The sequence below is a fragment of the Anomaloglossus baeobatrachus genome, chromosome 9 (assembly GCF_048569485.1).
Source record: "Anomaloglossus baeobatrachus isolate aAnoBae1 chromosome 9, aAnoBae1.hap1, whole genome shotgun sequence".
Taxonomy (NCBI): Eukaryota; Metazoa; Chordata; class Amphibia; order Anura; family Aromobatidae; genus Anomaloglossus; species Anomaloglossus baeobatrachus.
This window is the reverse complement of record NC_134361.1, coordinates 211,286,778-211,311,942: the sequence shown is the minus strand read 5'-3', so window position 1 is coordinate 211,311,942 and position 25,165 is coordinate 211,286,778. Positions and strand designations below refer to the sequence as shown.

The window sequence follows — 25,165 nt, the reverse complement described above, 5'->3', positions numbered from 1 at the left end:
GTGGGGGCACAAGAGGGATACAGCAGGGGTATAGGAGGGATATAGCGGGGGTACAGCATGGGCACAGGAGGGATACAGCAGGGGTATAGGAGGGATATAGCGGGGGTACAGCATGGGTACAGGAGGGATACAGCAGGGGTACAGGAGGGATATAGCGGGGGGTACAGCATGGGAACAGGAGGGATACAGCAGGGGTACAGGAGGGATATAGCGGGGGTACAGCATGGGAACAGGAGGGATACAGCAGGGGTATAGGAGGGATATAGCGGGGGTACAGGAGGGATACAGCAGGGGTACAGGAGGGATATAGCGGGGGTACAGGAGGGATACAGCAGGGATATAGGAGGGATATAGCGGGGGTACAGCATGGGTACAAGAGGGATACAGCAAGGGTATAGGAGGGATATAGTGGGGGTATAAGAGGGATATAGCGGGGGTATAAGAGGGATATAGCGGGGTACAGCATGGGTACAGGAGGGATACAGGAGGGATATAGCGGGGGTACAGCATGGGAACAGGAGGGATACAGCAGGGGTATAGGAGGGATATAGCGGGGGTACAGGAGGGATACAGCAGGGGTGCAGGAGGGATATAGCGGGGGTACAGGAGGGATACAGCAGGGGTATAGGAGGGATATAGCGGGGGTACAGCATGGGTACAAGAGGGATACAGCAGGGGTATAGGAGGGATATAGTGGGGGTATAAGAGGGATATAGCGGGGGTACAGCATAGGAACAGGAGGGATACAGCAGGGGTACAGGAGGGATATAGCGGGGGTACAGCATGGGTACAGGAGGGATACAGCAGGGGTACAGCATGGGTACAGGAGGGATATAGCAGGGGTACAGGAGGGATATAGCGGGGGTACAGCATAGGAACAGGAGGGATACAGCAGGGGTACAGGAGGGATATAGCGGGGGTACAGCATGGGTACAGGAGGGATACAGCAGGGGTACAGCATGGATACAGGAGGGATATAGCAGGGACACAGCACTCGGGTACAGGAGGGATACAGCATGGGTACAGCACGGGTATAGGAGGGATATAGCACGGGTACAGTATGGATACAACAGGGATACAGCATGGGTATAGGAGGGATACAGCACAGGAACAGGAGGGATACAAGATGGGTACAGCAGGGATACAGCATGGATAGAGCGTGGATATAGCAGGTATACAGCACAGATATGGGACAGATACAACATGGGTACAGAACATATAGAGAACAGATACGGATACAGTACAGATACAGCACAGATACGGATACAGCAGAGATATGGGACGGGTACAGCAGAGATATGGGACGGATACAGCATGGATATAGCACAGATACGGATACAGCAGGGATACACCCAGGGTTGATTTGCAATAAGGCTAACATGGCTATGGCCTAGGGCGCAGCAGTCGGGGGTGTACAGTATATGCAGAAGAAATAACCAAATAGTGAAACGTTTTTCAGTATTATTTTGCCATATAAAATGACCTCCATGTGCAGTAAATAAGTGACGCCACTTTTTAAAATAGCAGCCGCATCACTGACTGCCGCCCCGGAGCGCGGACTAAGGCTACGTTCACACAGGGCATCTTTTACTGTGTTTTTGAGGTCACAAAGATGCACCTATATGCGGCATTTCCTTCTCCCAGAAAAGTCTGAGATTTCTATTTTTCTGTCCCCACTGGGCATCTTTTGTTGGCTGCGTTTTTCAAGACACAGCCAAGATGCAGCATGTCAATTATACAGTGTGTCCACCCATGTCCTGTCCACCGCCATTATCTTGAGAACGGCGGCAGCTATAGGCATAGAAGTGGTGTCTACGTATAGTAAAGTAGCCATGCGCTACGTAATCAAACCACCTATAGCGCCACCTGGTGGAAAACAACGGAGTGAGCATTTTTATCTCGAAAACGGAACGAGATAGAGAAAAAAAGTGAATTATAAAGTTGCAGGGCATCATCAATTCAATATGAATCGACACCTTGCACAGAAATGCTATGATTAGAAGGTGTAAACCTCACAAGGCTGCGGACGTGAAGCGATACCTCATGGAGACCTTCCTACAAGTCATTGGGTATGGTGGCTGTGTGGAGTGGCCTCCACGCTCACCTGACCTGACCCCATTGGACTTCTTTCTGTGAGGTCACATCACACAGCAGGTGTATGCGACCCCTCCACCAACATTGCAGGACCTACGACCACGTATCACAGATGCTTGTGCAAACGTGTCACCTACCATATTGCACAACGTGCAGCAAGATACAGTATGCTGTGCAGAGGCCAGATGTGCATTGCAGCTGACGGGGGACACTTTGAGCATCAAAGTTACAAGAGCACTATATGCGTGACCAGCATTCAATGTTTTGGGGGGGGTCATGGATTTCATATCCCAGCATTTCTGTATGCAAGGTGTCGATTCGTATTGAATTGATGATGCCCTACAACTTTGTAATTCACTTTTTTTCTCTATCTCGTTCCGTTTTCGAGATAAAAATGCTAACTCCGTTGTTTTCCACCAGGTGGCGCTATAGGCGGTTTCATTGCGTAGCGCATGGCTACTTTACTATACCTAGACACCACTTCTATGCCTATAGCTGCCGCCGTTCTCAAGTTAATGGCGGTGGACAGGATATGGGTGGACATACTGTATACAGAAACACTCCGAAAACGCTCCACCTGCAGCAGCCAATCAGATCGCAGCCCCTGGGTCCGCACCTGCCGCAGGCTGTAATCTGATTGTCCTCTAAATTCTCGCACGGCAATGGAACGTGCTCAGTGGTCATGTGACACCAGTATGGGCTGTGATTGGCTGACTTGTCCGTGTTCCCAGCCAGAGTGACTGTGCTCCGAGGAGCGGAAAACTGTCCTGGTCTGTCAGGTGCCACCTCCCACCGTCTCCACGAAAGCCTCCGACTTAAGACAAAGCGCCCGGGACTGCGGCCAGACAGCGGGTCCTGTGCTGCCATCATCTCAGTACGACCCCTGCATGGCGGCTCCTACACCGGCCCCGGTCACCATGTACAGCGCCCGGACTACACGTGACAGAATTGTAAGGGGATGCAGGATTATGTGCTGTGGCCTATGCCATAGAAATGTGTAATCTGGTCCCGGGTACCGCACAGATACAACAGAGCACAGCACAGGGTGTCACAGACAGGCTGAGATACACAGCTCAGCAGACAGTATCACACAGGATAGGATTATATACACGGCTCAGAAGACAGTATCACACAGGAGAGGATTAGATACACGGCTCAGCAGACAGTATCACACAGGAGAGGATTAGATACATAGCTCAGCAGACAGTGTCACACAGGATAGGATTAGATACACAGCTCAGCATACAGGATCACACAGGAGAGGATTAGATACATAGCTCAGCAGACAGTATCACACAGGATAGGATTATATACACGGCTCAGAAGACAGTATCACACAGGAGAGGGATTAGATACATAGCTCAGCAGACAGTGTCACACAGGATAGGATTAGATACACAGCTCAGCATACAGTATCACAGGAGAGGATTAGATACACGGCTCAGCAGACAGTATCACACAGGAGAGGATTAGATACACGGCTCAGCAGACAGTATCACACAGAAGAGGATTAGATACACGGCTCAGCAGACACTATCACACAGGAGAGGATTAGATACACAGCTCAGCAGACAGTATCACACAGGAGAGGATTAGATACACAGCTCAGCAGACAGTATCACACAGGAGAGGATTAGATACACAGCTCAGCAGACAGTATCACACAGGAGAGGATTATATACACAGCTCAGCAGACACTATCACACTAGATAGGATTAGATACACGGCTCAGCAGATTGGATAGGATTAGACACACAGCTCAGCAGATAGTATCACACTGGATAGGATTAGATACACGTTCAGTAGACAGGATAGGATTAGATACACAGCACAGCAGACAGTACCACACAGAAGAGGATTAGATACATGGCTCAGCAGCCAATATCACACTGGATAGGATTAGATACACAGCTGAGTAGACAGTATCCCACTGGATAGGATTAGATACACAGCTCAGCAGACAGTATGACACAGCATAGGCTTAGATACAGCTGTCAGCTGTTACACATGACATGCTTAGATGCACAGCAGACCATGTCACACATGATAGGCTTAGATATACGGCTCAGCAGACAGTATCACACATAACACTTAGAAACACGGCACGGCAGACCATATCACACATAGGTTTAGATACAGCAGACCGTATTGCAAATAACATGCTTAGATACATGGCTCAGCAGACAGTATCATACAGAATTATATACAGCAGACCGTATCACACATAACAGGCTTAGATACAGCAGACTGTATCAAACATGAGGGGCTTAGATACACGGCACGGCAGACCATATCACACATGACAGGCTTAGATACATGGCTTAGCAGATGGTATCACACATGATCGGATTAGATACAGCAGACCATATCACACATGACAGGCTTGGGTACAGCAGACCATATCACACATGACGGGCTTAGCTACACGGCTCAGCAGATGGTATCACACATGATCGGATTAGATACAGCAGACCATATCACACATGACGGGCTTAGATACACAGCATGTAGTAGCTCTGCTGTAGATACTTGTGGTACAGCTCTGCACTCCTGCAGATGCTTGTGGCCACAGCCGGCTTAGGATGCGCAGGTGGAGTAGAGATGGATGGATAGTGCCGTGGGCCGGACTGACAGCCATGGAGCGGATGAGACAGCCTGTAATGCTGAGTATCGGGATGGGAATTGAAAGTGCAGAATTACAGCAAACATTTCCCTGTAATTCATCCTCGGAGCTCTGTGCCAAGATCACATTTAGCCGGGACCGGGGGGGGTAATTGAGCAGTAATGAACTCTGAGGTGTCCCGTAATTGAGGACTGAGCATTGCGCTCCGTGCCAAAGCCATAAATGTCTGTGGATCTGCGGCGGATGCAATCTCGCAGATATCTGTAAGTACAGCTCCGGCCGCTCCCTGTGGATCCCTTACTATGAATTATAGAAATCCTTCATTAGGACTCTGAGGCTTTTATCACGGGCGGGGCGAGGCGGGGGGCGCGGGCGACCACCACTGTCACTGCGCACGTCTAATAGGATGGTACATGGGCGTCTCGTTGGCGCGTCCATTACCTGCCATCAGCGGCCATTTTTATAGTCGAGGAGGGGCACTATGGATCGGGGCTTTCGTTTTTTTTTTTTTTTTAGTCACCCCTGCGGCCTCGTAATGTAGGATGATAGATTACGCTTTGTGCTCGGCGCCCGGGAACATTATATTTATTTACTCTGCATTCTGTACAATGCGTAATAGAAAATCTTTACAATGGCCGACGCGTGATGGCGTCAGCCATTATATATGTGCAGCACCAGCCGAAAAGCCTTACAGCGTGGCGCCTCCTGCAACGGGATGTGCGACGCTAGATCTCCCATCGATGTCATTAGCACAGGTCCATAACAACGGCTGGCTTCTTTACTAGCATTACACCATGGCAACCAATCACAATCCAGCTTCAAGGGTTCTAATGCTGGATCGAAACAGAGCAGTGAACCGATTGGCTGATGGGGCCGGGAGTGACAGTGGAGGATGTGCCGCGGCGCGTGAATGGCAGTGGAGGATGTGGGCATCGTGGGAGTGACTGTAGAGGATGCGTCGCGTGAGTGACGGCGGAGGATGCGTCCATCACGGGAGCGCCGGCGGAGGATGCGGCCATCGTGGGAGCGACGGCGGAGGATGCGGCCATTGTGGGAGCGACGGCGGAGGATGTGTCGCGTCTCGGTAGTGACTGTGGAGGACACGGCGCAATGTGGGAGTGACGGTGGAGGCTGCGGTGAGACGGAGGACTGATGGAGGATGTGGTGCGGGCGTGACGGGTGAAAGATGTGCAACGCAGGAGTGACGGTGGCGGATGCAGCGCGACGTTGGAGTAATGATTGAGGATGCAGCCATCGTGAGAGCGACGGCGGAGGATGTGTCGCGTCTCGGTAGTGACTGTGGAGGACACGGCGCAATGTGGGAGTGACGGTAGAGGATGCAGTGCGATGCAGGCGTGACGGTGGAGGCTGCGGTGAGACAGGGGACTGATGGAGGATGTGGTGCGGGCGTGACGGGTGAAAGATGTGCAACGCAGGAGTGACGGTGGAGGATGCAGCGCAACGTTGGAGTAATGACTGAGGATGCGGCGCACTGTGCGGCTTTTCTCCATTATATTTGTCCAGTTGCCCATAAATTAAACTGTTTAGTTGCCCCGAAATCAGGAGAGCGCAGCTCCAATCATGGAAATATCTTCAGGTCACAGAAAGCCTTAATATTTAGGACAATACCGTTAGTGTTGGTTTTTCAGGTCCCAAAAATTTTTTTTCACTTTCATAAATCCACGCCCAGGAATATATGTGCACCGCATATGCCCTGGTGTACAGGGGGTGACTGTAGACTTCTCTTGACGTTCCACATTGGAGGGGGGAGAACACCAGTGATGATCTCCAGCCAGGATAATGGGGGCAGCAGAGATAATCCACAGCACCCCAGAAAAGACATCACCTCACTGTAATGTGTTTATGGGGGGCCACCGCAGCAAGTGTAAAGACTATTAACACTCCAAATCTGATAGCCTTAAACTGGACATCCCCTTTAAGCTCCGCCTTTTAGGACCAATGACCTGGACTTCTAACAGCAGTGGTCAAGTATGACTTTAGTGACCAGAACGACACTCCCAAATTGTACAATTAAAGGGAAATGCCACCCCAAACATGCTCCAACAGTCAGCCATTCAGAGGCAAAAATTGGGAGGGTGAAGAGGTCACATCCCAGAACCAAAAATATCAGAGGACCCTCCAGTCTAGGATGAAGCCTAAGACCTGCTGCAAAGTTCCCAACCCTCGGATAATGGAGCGGTCCCCTCCTCCCCGCCGTCCCCATAGGCCATTTATGAGTGACAGCGCGGATCACGACAACTTGCAAAGAGAGATATATGTAAGAAAAGAAGGATGACCTCTGCCCGCAGTGCCGCTGATGTCACCGCACGAGCCGCAACACCACGATCAGATCACGAGTGAAGGAGGAAGAAAGGCAGGGAGAGCGGGCTGTGCCGCCAAACCCTGCACCCATCGGAAATCATTCAATATTTAGCGTATGTAGTAGAAGCTGGTATAATGATTTCCACCCACCCATCACTAAAGATTGGATACCCTCACCCCAAAAGAGCAGGGTGGGCTTATGTACTTGGGGGCTGTAGTTATATGGACAAGCGAACGGTGCTGGGCGTAGGATGAGGGGGACATAGCGATGACATTATACACACAGTTTATAGCTCCGCACACGGAAGAGAAAAGAACAATCACTGGGATTAAATCCAAAAAAGAAGAAAACTCTAGACTCTGATTGGTGGAAAAAAAATTAAAATTTAAAAAAAAAAAAAAAAAAAAAAAAAAAAAAGTAAAATGACTTTTTTGGAGCCACAAAAAAAAAAAAAAAGTCGGACAAATCCATTAAGCCAATTTCTTCCCCCGCACCCCACGGAGATCTGAGTGACTCCAGCGCTAATTGTACAACTTCTGCTTTTCGCTTTAATTATTAATGTTTCTTCTTTTCATTTCGGCCTAAAATCATATTTTAATTACCGCAATGCAAAAGGTTAAGAGCCCACCGCAGGGGCCACAAATTACCACCAGAAATTATGGAAATAACCGGAATTGTTTTGCTCCCCCCCTCCCCCAGAAGGATTTTTTTCTTTATTTTTTTATATATATAATATAATATTTAACATAATATATATTTAATATAATATATCTATTTAATATAATATATATTTAATATAATATAATTCATATAATATATATTTAATATAATATTTAATATAATATATATTTAATATAATATATATATATTTAATATATATTATATTTTTACCAGACACCAAAAAGGAGAATAAAAACAAGACAGCAGGCGAATGTGATCCACAAGCAGCCGTGGCGTTTTTTTTCTTTTTTTTTTATTATATAGAGTGTAAAATGCAATTGTCAGATAAGACATCTCTGTAACATAATATCATCCAAGTGTGATTTTTATTTTTTTTTTTAAAATCTGTTAAAACATTTTTTTGAAGAAAAAAAAAAAAGTCCAACTCAACTTCCAAAAAAACGGAATGTTCTTAAAGATTAAAATTTGAAATTCGCACACAAAACCAAAAAATAATTAGCTTGAATTCCGTTTTTCGTCACCTCCCCTCCCCCGGCCACAACAAAAAAAATAAAAAAAATGTCTGTACACAGAAAAAAATAAAAAACTACAAACGTTCAAAATCACATCCCTTTTTTATTAAATCAAAAGTTTTGTTTTATTTTTTAGCACATACTGTGGTTAATACTAGAGTCTTTATTTTCTAGGATAAATTTGACAATTACATAGGAAAATATTTAAAACAAAAAAAAAAAGGAAAATATTTAAAACAAAAAAAAAAAAAAAAAAAATCAAAAAGCAACATGAACAAACCCTGGAGTTAAAAAATAGTTATTACGATTCTTTTTTTTTTTTCCTTTTTTTTGTTTCTTAAACTTTGTTTCCACAGTGTTTCCGCATTTAAAGAGAATTATTACAGTTGAAACATTTTTTTTCCATATTAAAAAATAATAGTATTTATTTTCTGACGGCACAAAAAAAGTAAAATTTCTGTTATAGCTTGGAAGTCTGATATACAGAGGCATCTTCAGAAGTGATAAACATTGCTTTATAAAATGCCCCCCCACCACCCTCCCCCAGTCCGGCCGGACGGACGCCAATCACATTGCACCGCGATGTGTTAAGAGATCCATCCAGAAGGACAAGGGGGAGGGAAGGAAGGGGTTAACAATCATAATTTTTTATTTTTTATATTAACCCTTCAAAACCCTAGGTATTGTACAAAGCCTACAAAAATGACCCTGCTCCCCCTCCCTCATTTACCCCCCGACACACGATACTTGTCTCAAGAAATAGATCCAAATATTTCTTTTTTTTTTTATCAGAACGAGCAATAATTTCCAAGTAACATAGATCGATACTTCTCTTTAAAAAAAGAAAAAAAATGCAATAAAATAAAAAATACAGTCATAATACCAGAAAAATCAGACGTAAAACATTTAATGAATTTACAGTTAAGAATATTTAAATACACATTTAAAAAATTCAGGAACTGTGTACAGAATTTTATATATTTTTGATAAGACCTCCAAGCTGCGTCGTCTGATAGACAAAATGCTACAAGAAAAACAAAAACAAAAAAAAATAATTGAGACAAATATGTTGCATTATCAGCACCAAAAAAAGGGGGGCGGCAGGGGCTACACAGTGGAGGAATATACAGAATTGTTTCTTTTTTTTTTTCTTCTTTTTCCTGTTTTATATTTTATTACATTTTTATCATTTTCGCAATATAATCTGATTGGATCAAAAAAAAAAAAAAAAGAATTCATTTTAACACTTTTTTTCAAGGGTAAGAAATGTGTACAAAGAAAAGAAAAAAATAAAATAAAAACGAATAAAAATACTCCCAGCACATTTATATCTTTAGTATATTACAGAATCCTGATTCTTAGCAAAGTTCAGTATAGATTTAACCCTATATTCACTAGTGTTTTACAAACAGAAAAAAGAGAAAGTCTTCATCAAAACATATGCAAATCTAGAAACCGGTTACAAATTAAGAAATTAAAGGTTCTTCTGCAATGATTCCGAGGAGGAGGAAGGGGGGAAAAAAAAAAAACAAAAAAAAGAAAAAAATTGGATGAAAACTGCCTGGATTATTGTTCTACTGCTCCTGGAAGATACAAGGAAAAAAAAAAAAATTCAGAAAATCTGAAAATTCCATGAATGAAAAAAAAGATAATTAAAAATAATTTTCACACACACACACACACACACACACACAGTTTGCTAAAATGCAATATTTTTTTTTAAATACGCACAATAGTTAAAAAATATATAATATAATATATATATATATATATATATATATATATATCTCTATATATATATAAATATATTATATACACTTTAATATACACAATTTTAAAATATTTTTTAAGTGTACATAATTTTTTTCAATATATAATTTTTATAATATACACAATATTTTTAATGTACACAATATTTTTTTAAATATATATATTTTTAAATATTTTTTTAAAATGTACATATTTTTTAATTGAACAGAAAAAAGTAAAAAAAAAAATAATATTATATATTTATATATATATATATATATATATATATATATATATATATATAATAAATATATATAAAATTTGAAAAATATATATTTAAACAAATGTATAGTGTGTATATATATCTATACACACACAATATACGTTTAATTATTATATTATATATTCTAAAAATGTAAAATCTATATATTTGACAAAATATTTTTAAAAACATGTATATAAAAAAAATGGTGTATTATACATATATAATGTATATATAATATATACATAATGTATACACTTTTTTAATATATACATTTTTAAATATATTTTTTAAAATGTTTTTCATTATATATAATATATAATTTTTTTTAAAATATATTTAAAACTAAACAAATGTATATATTTAAAAAAGAAGGGAATTTTGTTACTTACCGTAAATTCCTTTTCTTCTAGCTCCTATTGGGAGACCCAGACGATTGGTGTATAGCTACTGCGTCCGGAGGCCACACAAAGCATTACACTAAAAAGTGTAAGGCCCCTCCCCTTCTGGCTATACACCCCCAGTGGGATCACTGGCTCACCAGTTTTAGTGCAAAAGCAAGAAGGAGGAAAGCCAATAACTGGTTTAAACAAATTCACTCCGAAGTAACATCGGAGAACTGAAAACCATTCAACATGAACAACATGTGTACCCGAAAACAACCAAAAATCCCGAAGGACAACAGGGCGGGTGCTGGGTCTCCCAATAGGAGCTAGAAGAAAAGGAATTTACGGTAAGTAACAAAATTCCCTTCTTCTTCGGCGCTCCATTGGGAGACCCAGACGATTGGGACGTCCAAAAGCTGTCCCTAGGTGGGTAAAGAAATACCTCATGTTAGAGCTGCAAGACAGCCCTCCCCTACGGGGAGGCAACTGCCGCCTGCAGGACTCTTCTACCTAGGCTGGCGTACGCCGAAGCATAGGTATGCACCTGATAATGTTTGGTGAAAGTGTGCAGACTCGACCAGGTAGCTGCCTGGCACACCTGTTGAGCCGTAGCCTGGTGCCGTAATGCCCAGGACGCACCCACGGCTCTGGTAGAATGGGCCTTCAGCCCTGATGAAACCGGAAGCCCAGTAGAACGGTAGGCTTCAAGGATTGGTTCCTTGATCCATTGAGCCAGGGTGGATGTTGCAGCCTGCGATCCCTTGCGCTGACCAGTGACAAGGACAAAGAGTGCATCCGAGCGGCGCAGGAGCGCCGTGCGGGAATGTAGATTCTGGGTGCTCTACGCCAGATCCAACAATGCAAAGCCATTACATAGCGATGAAATGGATAAAAGGAAGGTAAGGAGATATCCTGATTGTGATAAAAAGGGGATACCACCTCAGGGAGAAACTCTGGGATCGGACGCAGCACTACCTTATCTTGGTGAACACCAGGAAGGGAGCTTTGGATGACCGCGCTGCTAGTTCTGACACTCTCCGAAGAGACGTGACCGCTACCAGAAAAGCCACTTTCTGTGAAAGTCGAGAAAGTGAAAACAACCCTCAGAGGCTCGAAGGGCGGCTCCTAGAGAGCAATTAACACCCTGTGCAGATCCCATGGGTCTGACGGCCTCTTGTACGGAGGGACAAAGTGATAATCCCCCTGCAGGAACGTGCGTACCTGAGGAAGTCGTACTAGGCGCTTCTGAAAGAATACCGACAGCGCTGCGACTTGTCCTTTAAGGGAGCCGAGCGACAAACCTTTTCCCGATCCAGATGCAGGAAGGGGGAAAAAAGGAGACAATGCAAATGGCCAGGGAGACACTCCCTAAGCAGAGCACCAAGATAAGAATAACTTCCACGTCTTGTGGGAGATTTTGGGAGACGTCGGCTTCCTAGCCCGTCTCATGGTGGCAATGACGTCTTGAGATAATCCTGAAGACGCTAGGATCTCGGACTCGATGGCCACACAGTCCGGATCAGGGCCGTAGAATTCAGTGGAAAGAACGGCCCTTGGGACAGTAAGTCTGGCCGGTCTGAGAGTGCCCACGGTTGGCCGACCGTGAGATGCCACAGATCCGGGACCACGACCTCCTCGATCAGTCTGGGACGACGAGGATGGCGCGGCGGCAAGCGGAGCTGAGCTTGCGTAGCACTCTGGGCAACAGTGCCAGAGTAGGAAACACATAGGGTAGCTGGAACTGCGACCAATCCTGAACTAGGGCGCCTGCCGCCAGAGCTCTTTGCTCGAGAGACCGCGCCATGAAAATCGGGACCTTGTTGTTGTGCCGAGACGCTATTAGGTCGACGTCCGGCATCCCCCAGCGGCTACAGATTTCCTGACACCATACTGGGTGCAGAGGCCATTCCCCTGCGTCCATGCCCAGGCGACTGAGGAAGTCTGCTTCCCAATTTTCTACGCCCGGGATGTGAACTGCGGATATGGTGGATGCTCTGTCCCCCACCCACATCAGAATCCGCCGGATTGCCTGGTAGGCTTGGCGATGCGTGTTCCGCCTTGGTGGGCGACGTCTGCCACCGCTGTGGAATTGTCCGACTGAATTCGGATCTGTTTTCCTTCCAGCCACTGCTGGAAGGCTTGCAGGGCAAGATGCACTGCCCAGATTTCCAGAACATTGATCTGAGAAGGGAAACGTTCCTTTCGAGGGACGTCGACTCCCCAACCCATTGGCAAAGCATGTCCCATTGAAGTGGACGCAGTGAAACTGCGCGAAAGTGACTGCCTCTGCATGAGGTGTCTTAAGGGGTGTGACTGGCCTTGAAGGAGAGACTGCACCCCCGTCTGTAGTGAACGCTGCTTGTCCAGCGGAAGCTTCACTATCGCTGAGGGAGTGTGAAACTCCATGCCCAGATATGTCAGCGATTGGGTCGGTGCCCGATGTAACCTTGAAAAGTTGATGATCCACCCGAAACTCTGGAGAGTCTCCAGCGCCACGTTCAGGCTGTGTCGGCATGCCTCTTGAGAGGGTGCCTTGACAAGTGGATCGTCCAGTAAGGATCACAGAGTGACCCTGAGAGTGCAGGACTGCTCCCACTGCTGCCCTGAACTTGGTGAAAACCCGTAGGGCTGTCGCCAGACCGAAGGGCAGGGCTACGCACTGAAGATGCTCGTCTTCAATAACGAAACGTAGCAAACGCTGGTGCTCTGGAGCAATCGGCACGAGGAGATAAGCATCCTGATGTCTATTGATGCTAGGAAAATCTCCTTGAGACATTGAGGCAATGACGGAGCGGAGGGTTACGTCCGGAACCGCCTGGCCTTCACGTGCTTGGTGAGCAGTTTTAGGTCCAGAACGGAACGGAAAAAGCCACCCTTTTTTGGCACCCCAATAAGATTGGAGGAAAAAATCGTGTCTTGTTCCTGAAGAGGAACAGGGATTACCACTCCTTCTGCCTGCAGAAGAGCATCGGCTCGGTGGGGGGGGGGGGGGAGGAAGTTCTGAAGAATCGAGCCGGAGGACGAGAACAGAGCTCTATCCTGTATACGTGAGACACAATGTCTCTCACCCACCGGTCTGTGACCTGTGGCAGCTAAATGTACCCAGAAGCGGGAGATTCTGCCACCAACCGCGGATGCGGGGAGAGAGAGCTGAAATACATGAGGAGACCGCCTTGGCAGCGGTTCCTCCTGCTGCCTTCCTTGGGCGTGAATGAGCCCGGCCGGAATCTGAGCCCCTCTGAGCCTTTTGAGCCCTTTTAGACGAGTACAATTGGGACTTGCCCGAGCCTGGGAAGGACCAACCTCGACTGTCCCCCCAGGACAGCATTACTAGGGTAAGTCGCAATGCAGACATTGCGAGGTTAAGGACACCACCTGCGGCACAGATGTACATGTGCTCAAGACCAGCTGCGCCAGACCAGCTGAAATAGGTTAGGGTGCCCATACGGCTGCGAATGCCGGAGCAACCGACACGCTGATAGCTTCACAGACAGATTTCAACCAGAGGTCTATCTGTCTGTCAGTGGCATCTTTAAGTGACGTCCCATCTCCACTGCAACTATGGATCTAGCCGCAAGCCTGGAGATTGGGGGATCCACCTTTGGACCCTGGGTCCAGGGCTGTACCACATCAGGGTAAAGGGATAACGTGCATCCTTAATACGTTTGGAGAAAAACGTTTATCTGGTAAGCGTGGTGTTTCTGAACTGCGTCTCTGAAGTCAGCGTGGTCAGAAAAAGTACTCAATCTACGCATGAGTACTGAAAAAGGATTTCCCCTGCTGTGAAGCTGACTCCTCCACTGGGGGAGCTGAGGGAGAAATATGCAACATTCCATTGATGGACGCTATAAGATCCTTCACTATGGCGTCCCCATCCGGAGTATCCGGATTGAGAGCGGTGTCAGGACCAAAGCCCTGATCAGCTACGTCTGCCTCATCATACAGAGAGTCCTCCTGCTGGGACCTTGACCAGTGATGAAGCCGAGTGTCGCACCCAGCGGGCTAGCTTAGGCTGTCTGGGACTGCCGTCCGTGTCAGAGCCTTCACCCTGGAATGCCTGGGACCCCCCCGGAGTACTGAGTACGTTCCAAATGAGGGTGGCCAGGGAGCATTAATCAAGATTGCCCATGGCCTGTCTGGAGTGCAAGGTCTCCATCCCATGACAATCTCCGTCCCTGTCCCTGGACAGGGTTCACAGGTGGTTTCTTTGGCCACTTCTAGTAGAGACCCCGGCTGACCAAGTGCTACAGGGGAGCATTGCCCACAATGGGGGTCAGTGAAACCTGCCGGTGGAACAGTATCTGCAGGAAAAGCAGCATAGAAAGCCTGTGTTGCTTTTTTGCTGCTGTATTCTAGTCATCTATGCAATGTACAACATACAAGCATAAACACTTCAGCACATGCAATACAAGCAGCATAGAAAGCCTGTGCCTTGGCACCCTTGCTTTTTTGCTGCTGTAGACTAGCCATCTAGGAGAATATAGCCAAGAGTAGCGACCGTACAGTGCAATGTATAGCATACAAGCATATATACAAATGAACACTTCAGCACATGCAGTACAAGCAGCCTATAAAGCCTGTGCCTTGGCACCCATGCTTTTTTGCTGCAGTTGTCCAGCCCTCTAGGAGAATATAGCCAAGAGTAGCGACCGTACAGTGCAATGTATAGCATACAAGCATAAGTACAAATGAACACTTCAGCCATGCAATACAAGCAGCCTAGAAAACCTGTGCCTTAGCACCCTTGCGTTTTTGCTGCTGTTATCTCGCCATCTAGAAGGGCATATAGCCAAAGATAGCGACCTACAGTGCAGTGTATAGCATACAGGCATAAACTACAAATGGACACTTCGGTATTTAGTGGGGTCAGCACTTCAGGTGCTGCTTACCGCCCGCCTATAACGCGGGTGTGTGGTCGCCAGAGCCCTGTGAGTGGTTGCCCAGAGCATGTCTCCGTTCCCCAGCTCGGACTGCGTGCAGGAATGGCTGCCGGCGTCCTTCTCCAGCTCGTGTGACGAGGGGCGGGCCGTGGGCGTGCCCCAGACAAGAGCGGGAAACTGGCGTCCCACTGTGTCCAGTGAAGGGGGCTGGAGAATGCAAAGCAGACTCCAGCCCTCGGCGCTGACTGTCTGTACAGCATCCCGCCCCTCCCGACTGGCAGGGCTGGAGGCGGGAACGAAACGAAAACTAGGCCGCAAAGCCGGGGACTCGAGTAATAAGCGCGGCCGTCCATGTGCACGGCCAGCGCGGAAGTCCCCGGCGCACCACAAGTCCCAGCCGCGCCACAGTGTAAAAAACACCCAGCAACGGCCGGCGCGGCAGTTCCCAATACATAAATTCACACAGCAAAGCTGCCGTGACTAATAGCACGAGCGCTCTGCGCTGTTGCCCCCGGCGCACTAACACTCCCAGCAATGCTGGTGTGTGTGTGCGCGCTTGCCCGGGGACACAGAGTACCTTAATGTAGCAGGGCCTGTCCCTGACGATACTCAGCTCCATATCCAGCAGGTTCTCTGGGTCTGTGGATGGAGCCCGGTCTCAGTGCCTGGAGACCTGTAAGATCCCACTTCACCCAGAGCCCTGAGGGGGGATGGGGAAGGAAAACAGCATGTGGGCTCCAGCCTCCGTACCCGCAATGGGTACCTCAACCTTACAAACCGCAAGTGGGGTGAGAAGGGAGCATGCTGGGGACCCCATATGGGCCCACTTTTCTTCCATCCGACATAGTCAGCAGCTGCTGCTGACTAAACAGTGGAGCTATGCGTGGATGTCTGACCTCCTTCGCACAAAGCAGAAAACTGGTGAGCCAGTGATCCCACTGGGGGTGTATAGCCAGAAGGGGAGGGGCCTTACACTTTTTAGTGTAATGCTTTGTGTGGCCTCCGGAGGCAGTAGCTATACACCAATCGTCTGGGTCTCCCAATGGAGCGCCGAAGAAAAGTATATTAAAAACAATATTGTGTGTATATATTATAAAAAAATGTAAAAAATATATTTTATGTGCATTTAAAAAAATTATATTTAAAAAATAGTTAAATATTTTTATCAGCAAATTTTTAATATATATCAGCAGACTTACACTTTTTTTTGCATCTTTTCTTACAGAAAATAATCTGGACTTGAATTTTAATACTTTAAAGAAATTATATATTTTTTTTCCAGCCGTTTTTAATTATGCTGGTGGTTTAAAGAAAAAAATCCAAACACCCCCCCCCCCCCCAATCCTTTAGTGTAGGAGCAGCCGTGGCTCACCTGGCTGTGGGTTTGCGTCTGTCCCAATGACTGCCCGTAGTAGGCAGCCTGCTGTCTGTAATACTCTGCCCACGCCATGGTGTAGTCGGGCTGGGAGCTTGGCTGAGACGGGGCGCTGGCCGCTTGATCTGAAAAACAAAAATACAAAAAAAAATGAAAACATTTGAATACTAATCGGCTATCACAGACCTAGGAGCAGAGCAGACAATTCTCAGAGGTGACTCCCAGGAAATCGCTCAGCGAGCGCACACACCATCCCTTACAGGACTCACTCTGCTTCTTGTAGTACTCCTCCCACGCCTTACTGTAATCAGGCTGCGCGTTCTGCTGCTGACTCTGCTGACCTGCGAGCCAAACACGAGACAGGAGTGAGTGCAAGGAGGAGTACACTGTATAATCACACATACAGGACGACACTGCACACAGTACACGGAATAAATCACACATACCGGAAAACACTGCGCTCAGTACACGGAATAAATCACACATACCGGAAAGAAGGGAATTTTGTTTAGTTACCGTAAATTCCTTTTCTTCTAGCTCTAATTGGGAGACCCAGACAATTGGGTGTATAGGCTATGCCTCCGGAGGCCGCACAAAGTATTACACTCAAAAGTGTTAAGCCCCTCCCCTTCTGCCTATACACCCCCCGTGCTCCCACGGGCTCCTCAGTTTTGGTGCAAAAGCAAGAAGGAGGAAAAAGAATTATAAACTGGTTTAAAGTAGCTTCAATCTGAAGGAATATCGGAGAACTGAAACCATTCAACATGAACAACATGTGTACACAAAAAAACAGGGGCGGGTGCTGGGTCTCCCAATTAGAGCTAGAAGAAAAGGAATTTACGGTAAGTAAACAAAATTCCCTTCTTCTTTGTCGCTCTATTGGGAGACCCAGACAATTGGGACGTCCAAAAGCAGTCCCTGGGTGGGTAAAATAATACCTCGTAAGAGAGCCGTAAAACGGCCTCTTCCTACAGGTGGGCAACCGCCGCCTGAAGGACTCATCTACCTAGGCTGGCATCCGCCGAAGCATAGGTATGCACCTGATAGTGCTTCGTGAAAGTGTGCAGGCTCGACCAGGTAGCCGCCTGACACACCTGCTGAGCCGTAGCCTGGTGCCTCAAAGCCCAGGACGCGCCCACGGCTCTGGTAGAATGGGCTTTCAGCCCTGAGGGAACCGGAAGCCCAGCCGAACGGTAAGCTTCGATAATTGGCTCCTTGATCCACCGAGCCAGGGTTGATTTGGAAGCCTGTGACCCTTTACGCTGGCCAGCGACAAGGACAAAGAGTGCATCCGAGCGGCGCAGGGGCGCCGTACGAGAAATGTAGATTCTGAGTGCTCTCACCAGATCTAACAAGTGCAAATCCTTTTCACATTGGTGAACTGGATGAGGATAAAAAGAAGGTAAGGAGATATCCTGATTGAGATGAAAGGGGGATACCACCTTAGGGAGAAATTCCGGAACCGGACGCAGAACCACCTTGTCCTGGTGAAACACCAGGAAGGGAGCTTTGCATGACAGTGCAGCTAGCTCAGACACTCTGCGAAGTGAAGTGACTGCTACTAGAAAAACCACTTTCTGCGAAAGGCGTGAGAGAGAAATATCCCTCATTGGCTCGAATGGTGGTTTCTGAAGAACCATCAGCACCCTGTTCAGATCCCAGGGTTCTAACGGCCGCTTGTAAGGAGGGACGATGTGACAAACCCCCTGCAGGAACGTACGTACCTGTGGAAGTCTGGCTAGGCGCTTCTGGAAAAACACAGAGAGCGCTGAGACTTGTCCCTTAAGGGAGCCGAGCGACAAACCCTTTTCCAGTCCAGATTGAAGGAAGGACAGAAAAGTAGGTAATGCAAATGGCCAGGGAGAAATACCCTGAGCAGAGCACCATGACAGGAAAATTTTCCACGTCCTGTGGTAGATCTTGGCGGACGTTGGTTTCCTAGCTTGTCTCATAGTGGCAATGACGTCTTGAGATAACCCTGAGGACGCTAGGATCCAGGACTCAATGGCCACACAGTCAGGTTGAGGGCCGCAGAATTCAGATGGAAAAACGGCCCTTGAGATAGCAAGTCTGGTCGGTCTGGTAGTGCCCACGGTTGGCCGACCGTGAGATGCCACAGATCCGGGTACCACGACCTCCTCGGCCAGTCTGGAGCGACGAGGATGACGCGGCGGCAGTCGGCCCTGATCTTGCGTAACACTCTGGGCAACAGTGCCAGCGGAGGAAACACATAAGGGAGCTGAAACTGCGACCAATCCTGAACTAAGGCGTCTGCCGCCAGAGCTCTGGGATCTTGAGACCGTGCCATGAACGCCGGTACCTTGTTGTTGTGCCGGGACGCCATGAGGTCGACGTCCGGCACCCCCCAGCGGCAACAGATCTCCTGAAACACGTCCGGGTGAAGGGACCATTCCCCTGCGTCCATGCCCTGGCGACTGAGATAATCTGCTTCCCAGTTTTCCACGCCTGGAATGTGAACTGCGGAGATGGTAGAGGCCGTGGCTTCCACCCACAGCAGAATCCGCCGGACTTCCTGGAAGGCTTGCCGACTGCGTGTGCCGCCTTGGTGGTTGATGTATGCCACCGCTGTGGAATTGTCTGACTGAATTCTGATCTGCTTGCCTTCCAGCCACTGCTGGAACGCTTTCAGGGCAAGATACACTGCCCGTATTTCCAGAACATTGATCTGAAGCGAGGACTCTTGCTGGGTCCACGTACCCTGAGCCCTGTGGTGGAGAAAAACCGCTCCCCACCCTGACAGACTCGCGTCCGTCGTGACCACCTCCCAGGATGGGGGTAGGAAGGATTTCCCTTTCGATAATGAAGTGGGAAGAAGCCACCACCGAAGGGAAGCTTTGGTCGCCTGCGAGAGGGAGACGTTCCTGTCGAGGGACGTCGGCTTCCTGTCCCATTTGCGTAGGATGTCCCATTGAAGAGGACGCAGGTGAAACTGCGCGAAAGGAACTGCCTCCATTGCTGCCACCATCTTCCCCAGGAAGTGCATGAGGCGCCTCAAGGTGTGTGACCGACCTTGAAGGAGAGATTGTACCCCTGTCTGTAGTGACCGCTGCTTGATTAGCGGAAGCTTCACTATCGCTGAGAGGGTATGAAACTCCATGCCAAGGTATGTCAGCGATTGGGCCGGTGTCAGATTTGACTTTGGAAAATTGATGATCCACCCGAAACTCTGGAGAGTCTCCAGGGTAGCGTCGAGGCTGTGTTGGCATGCCTCTAGAGAGGGTGCCTTGATCAACAGATCGTCCAAGTACGGGATCACCGAGTGACCCTGAGAGTGGAGGACCGCTACTACAGTAGCCATAACCTTGGTGAAAACCCGTGGGGCTGTTGCCAGGCCGAACGGCAGTGCCACGAACTGCAGGTGTTCGTTCCCTATGGCGAAGCGCAAGAAGCGCTGGTGCTCTGGAGCAATCGGTACGTGGAGATAAGCATCTTTGATATCGATCGATGCAAGGAAATCTCCCTGGGACATTGAGGCGATGACGGAACGGAGGGATTCCATCCGGAACCGCCTGGTCTTTACGTGTTTGTTGAGAAGTTTCAGGTCCAGGACAGGTCGGAAAGACCCGTCCTTCTTTGGGACCACAAACAAGTTGGAGTAAAAACCGTGGCCCTGTTGCTGAAGAGGAACAGGGACCACCACTCCTTCTGCCTTCAGAATGCCCAGCGCCTGCAGAAGAGCCTCGGCTCGCTCGGGAGGCGGGGATGACATGAAGAATCGAGTCGGGGGACGAGAGGTAAACTCTATCTTGTAACCGTGAGACAGAATGTCTCTCACCCAACGGTCTTTTACCCGTGGCAGCCAGGTGTCGCAAAAGCGGGAGAGCCTGCCACCGACCGAGGATGCGGAGTGAGGATGCCGAAAGTCATGAGGAAGCCGCTTTGGTAGCGGCACCTCCGGTGGTCTGTTTAGGACGTGACTTAGACCGCCATGCATCAGAGTTCCTTTGATCTTTCTGAGGCCTTTTGGACGGGGAGAATTGGGACCTGCCCGCGCCCCGAAAGGACCGAAACCTCGACTGCCCCTTCCTCTGTTGGGGTATGTTCGGTTTGGGCTGGGGTAAGGATGTATCCTTTCCCTTGGATTGTTTGATGATTTCATCCAAACGCTCGCCAAACAATCGTTCGCCAGAAATTGGCAAACTGGTTAAGCGCTTTTTGGAAACAGAATCTGCCTTCCATTCCCGTAGCCACAAGGCCCTGCGGAGTACCACCGAATTGGCGGCTGCAACCGCCGTACGGCTCGCAGAGTCCAGGATAGCATTAATAGCGTAGGACGCAAATGCCGACGTCTGAGTGGTTATGGACGCCACCTGTGGCGCGGACGTGCGTGTGGCTGCGTCAATTTGCGCTTGACCTGCTGAGATAGCTTGTAGCGCCCATACGGCTGCGAATGCTGGGGCAAAAGAAGCGCCGATAGCTTCATAGATGGATTTCAACCAGAGCTCCATCTGCCTGTCAGTGGCATCTTTGAGTGAAGCCCCATCTTCCACTGCAAGTATGGATCTAGCTGCCAGTCTGGAGATTGGAGGATCCACTTTGGGACACTGAGTCCAACCCTTGACCACGTCAGGGGGAAAGGGATAACGTGCATCCTTAAGGCGCTTAGAAAAAACGCTTATCTGGACAAGCATGGTGATTCTGGACTGCCTCTCTGAAATCAGAGTGGTCCAGAAACATACTCGGTGTACGCTTGGGAAACCTGAAACGGAATTTCTCCTGCTGAGAAGCTGACTCCTCCGCCGGAGGAGCTGAGGGAGAAATATCCAACATACGATTGATGGACGCAATAAGGTCGTTCACTATGGCGTCCCCGTCCGGAGCATCAAGATTGAGAGCGGCCTCAGGATCAGAATCCTGATCAGCTACCTCCGCATCATCAACCAGAGATTCCCCTCGCTGAGACCCTGAACAATATGATGATGTCGAGGGAAAATCTAAGCGAGCTCGCTTAGTCGGTCTGGGGCTGGGGTCTGTGTCAGAACCCTCAGCTTGGGATCCATGAGATACCCCGGGAGGACATTGTTGGTCCAGCTGAGGTGGGCCAGGGAACAAAGAATCAACAGAGTCCCTGTGCTGAGATACCGGCCTGGACTGCAAGGCTTCCAGTATCTTAGCCATAGTCTCAGAGAGTTTTGCAAACTCCGTCCCCGTCACCTGAACAGTGTTAGCAGGTGGCTCCCCCTGGGCCCCCCCTAGCAGAGGCTCTGGCTGAGTAAGTGCCACAGGGGCCGAACAGTGCCTACAATGAGGGTCAGTGGAACCTGCCGGTAGCGGGGTCGTACATGCGGCGCAGGCAACATAATAAGCCTGTGTTTTGGCACCCCTGCCTTTCGTGGGCGCCATGCTATTATCGTCCCTGAGCAACACAATAGGGTATATAGCCAGAAATCAACTGTGCACTATACGGTGTAAAATAAACATATAATGTTACACTACTGCACAATGGGGCTAGCACCACAGGTGCTGCTTACCACCCGCTTAAAGCGGTTGTGCGGTCACCAGAGTCCCTGCCTGGGTCTCCCAGATTTTGTCCCCCTCTGCAGCGTCCGAGGAGCTGACAGGAATGGCTGCCGGCGTCCTGAGGAGAGGAGAGAGCCGTGGGCGTGACCCAGAAAGAGCGGGAACTGGTGCCTGCACTGTGCACAGTGAGGGGAGTGGAGTATGCAAAGCATGCTCCAGCCCTCAGTGCTGCTCGTTCTGTGCAGCGTCCCGCCCTTCCCCTGCCTGTCAGGGCTGTGGGCGGGAGGAAAGGAAACTAGGCCGCAAAAAGCCGGGGACTCTAGTAATAAACGCGGCCGCCGTAAAAGCGCGGCCGGCGTGGAAGTCCCCGGCGCACTACAAGTCCCAGCCGCGCCGCAGTGTTTCCATGGCAGCGGCGGTCAGTGCGGCAGTCCCTATACATAAACACACTCAGCAACGCTGAGTGTGTAATGGCACATATTAACCCGGTCAGCGCCGCGGTCCCCGGTGCACTAGCACACCCAGCAAAGCTGGAGTGTTGCTGTGCGCGGTCCCCACGGGGATACAGAGTACCTCCAAGTAGCAGGGCCATGTCCCTGAACGATACCCGGCTCCTATCCAGCAGGCTCCACAGGAGTTGTGGATGAAGCACGGTCTCCTGTGCCTGGAGACCGATAGGATCCCACTTCACCCAGAGCCCTGAGGGGGATGGGGAAGGAAAACAGCATGTGGGCTCCAGCCTCCGTACCCGCAATGGATACCTCAACCTTAACAACACCGCCGACAAGAGTGGGGTGAGAAGGGAGCATGCTGGGGGCCCTATATGGGCCCACTTTTCTTCCATCCGACATAGTCAGCAGCTGCTGCTGACCAATCTGTGGAGCTGTGCGTGCATGTCTGCCTCCTTCGCACAAAGCAAAAAACTGAGGAGCCCGTGGGAGCACGAGGGGTGTATAGGCAGAAGGGGAGGGGCTTAACACTTTTGAGTGTAATACTTTGTGCGGCCTCCGGAGGCATAGCCTATACACCCAATTGTCTGGGTCTCCCAATAGAGCGACAAAGAAACACTGCACTCAATACACGGTATAATCACATACCGGAAAACACTGCACTCAGCAGACTGTAAATTATCACATACAGGAGGACACTGCGCTCAGCAGATAGTATAGTCACACACAGGAGGACACTGCGCTCAGCAGACGGTATAGTCACACACAGGAGGACACTGCTCAGCAGACGGTATAGTCCCACAGAGGAGGACACTGTGCTTAGCAGATGGTATAGTCACACACAGGAGGACACTACACTCAGCAGACGGTATAGTCACACACGAGGACACTGTGCTCAGCAGACTGTATAATAACACACAGGAGGACACTGCGCTCAGCAGACTGTATAATAACACATACAGGAGGACACTGCGCTCAGCAGACTGTATAGTCACACACAGGAGGACACTGCCCTCAGCAGACGGTATAGTCACACACAGGACACTGCACTCAGCAGACGGTATAGTCACACACAGGAGGACACTGCCCTCAGCAGACGGTATAGTCACACACAGGAGTATACTGCACTCAGCAGACGGTATAGTCCCACACAGGAGGACACTGCGCTCAGCAGACAGTATAGTCCCACACAGGAGGACACTGCGCTCAGCAGATGGTATAGTCCCACACAGGAGGACACTGCGCTCAGCAGATGGTATAGTCCCACACAGGAGGACACTGCGCTCAGCAGACGGTATAGTCACACACAGGAGGACACTGCGCTCAGCAGACGGTATAGTCACACACAGGAGGACACTGCGCTCAGTACATGGTATAATAACACATACATAAGCATATAGAGCGCAGTACACTGTTCGCAAGATTGAGACGTCAAAGCATTTTGCACTCCATCTCCCCCTCCCCCAATCCTACATGTACACAGCCGGTCCCTCCCTTGTTTCAAGGGTGGGGGGGAGGTGATCGCCTTTTGAGTGACAGTTCTGGTCTAGTAGCCGGCCCTTTCTGCTCATCCTGCTCCTGTGACACTCATCAGCATTCTCACCACTAGATCTTCATGTAGAGATAACCGGGCTGTTAAACAAAAACACAGCTCAGGAAAGTGAGAGTGTTGATCAGGAGTGCTGCTCCAGGAACCACCTGTAGTGAGGGCCGCGAAAGGGGAGGGGGGTGGGGGACACACACACTTTACAGGACCCATAACAGGTCAGAAGTCGAGAAAGATGAGCCAATAACTGCTGTAGAGAATTCAGTTGGCTTTGAGTGGTGGCTAATATCTCAGGAGACAACGCCGCAGCCTGGAATATAGCTACTACGCATACCCGTCTTGGTTCTGTTGGCAACAAGCTGTGCACTATGTAAGATAAAAGCTCTCACAGCACAAGAATGACAGCAGATAAAGAAAATCAATTGCAAACTTACTTATGTTCATGCCATCCAGCTAGCCTTACCAATTTTCTAACAAACATTCCCCTTTAAGTGAGCACCGCTCCACTCACCGTCTATAGAAGTGGTGGTCGCACACGCTCACTACCTCTCCACTCACCGTCTATAGCAGTGGAGGTCGCACGCGCTCACTCCCCCTCCACTCACCGTCTATAGCAGTGGAGGTCGCACACGCTCACTCCCCCTCCACTCACCGTCTATAGCAGTGGAGGTCGCACACGCTCACTCCCCCTCCACTCACCGTCTATAGCAGTGGAGGTCGCACGCGCTCACTCCCCCTCCACTCACCGTCTATAGCAGTGGAGGTCGCACACGCTCACTCTCCCTCCACTCACCTTTTATAGCA

General features: G+C 48.9%; 1 protein-coding gene across 1 annotated transcript in view; it reads right to left on the bottom strand.

Moving 5' to 3' along the window:
• Positions 1-8,316: 8,316 nt before the first annotated feature.
• Positions 8,317-25,165, bottom strand: part of FUBP3 (far upstream element binding protein 3) — a 41,056-nt gene continuing 24,207 nt past the window's right edge. The window contains exons 16-18 of the mRNA XM_075323188.1: positions 17,155-17,226; positions 16,883-17,010; positions 8,317-9,816 (exon numbers count right to left, since the gene is read on the bottom strand). Of these exons, the coding sequence (XP_075179303.1) occupies positions 9,808-9,816; positions 16,883-17,010; positions 17,155-17,226 (209 nt within the window). The 3' untranslated portion in view covers positions 8,317-9,807. The remainder of the gene's footprint in view (positions 9,817-16,882; positions 17,011-17,154; positions 17,227-25,165) is intronic.